The 301-nt window shown below is 63.8% G+C and overlaps 1 protein-coding gene across 1 annotated transcript in view; it reads left to right on the forward strand.

The window, feature by feature from the left end:
- RHBDF2 (rhomboid 5 homolog 2 (Drosophila)) overlaps positions 1–301 on the forward strand; it is an 8,439-nt gene that overhangs the window by 5,841 nt on the left and 2,297 nt on the right. Inside the window, exon 13 of the mRNA XM_009882415.1 lies at positions 58–152. Within this exon, the coding sequence (XP_009880717.1) occupies positions 58–152 (95 nt within the window). The remainder of the gene's footprint in view (positions 1–57; positions 153–301) is intronic.

The raw sequence follows: 301 nt of genomic DNA on the forward strand, positions 1-301 counted from the left end.
GGTAGCCTGGGGCCGGACCCTGACCCTGACCTTGGCTTCTCTCCCTCCTGCTTGTAGATCTGCACCTACGAGACCAAAACCAACCACACGGGCTTCGCCCACATGGACTGCCAGATCAAGGGCAGGCCCTGCTGCATCGGCACCAAGGGCAGGTGGGTTGCAGCCATGGGGGCACCTGACCTGGGCTCAGCTCCCCTCTCCGCCCTCCCGCTTTGTCGTTGTCCCATTAGTGTCATGTGCCGGGGGGAGAGGGAGGTTATGGATCCTCTGGGGGGGTGGGAAGCAGGGTGGCAGGAGGAGA

Source organism: Charadrius vociferus, unplaced genomic scaffold, assembly GCF_000708025.1.
Source record: "Charadrius vociferus isolate BGI_N301 unplaced genomic scaffold, ASM70802v2 scaffold773, whole genome shotgun sequence".
In the NCBI taxonomy this organism is placed as follows: Eukaryota; Metazoa; Chordata; class Aves; order Charadriiformes; family Charadriidae; genus Charadrius; species Charadrius vociferus.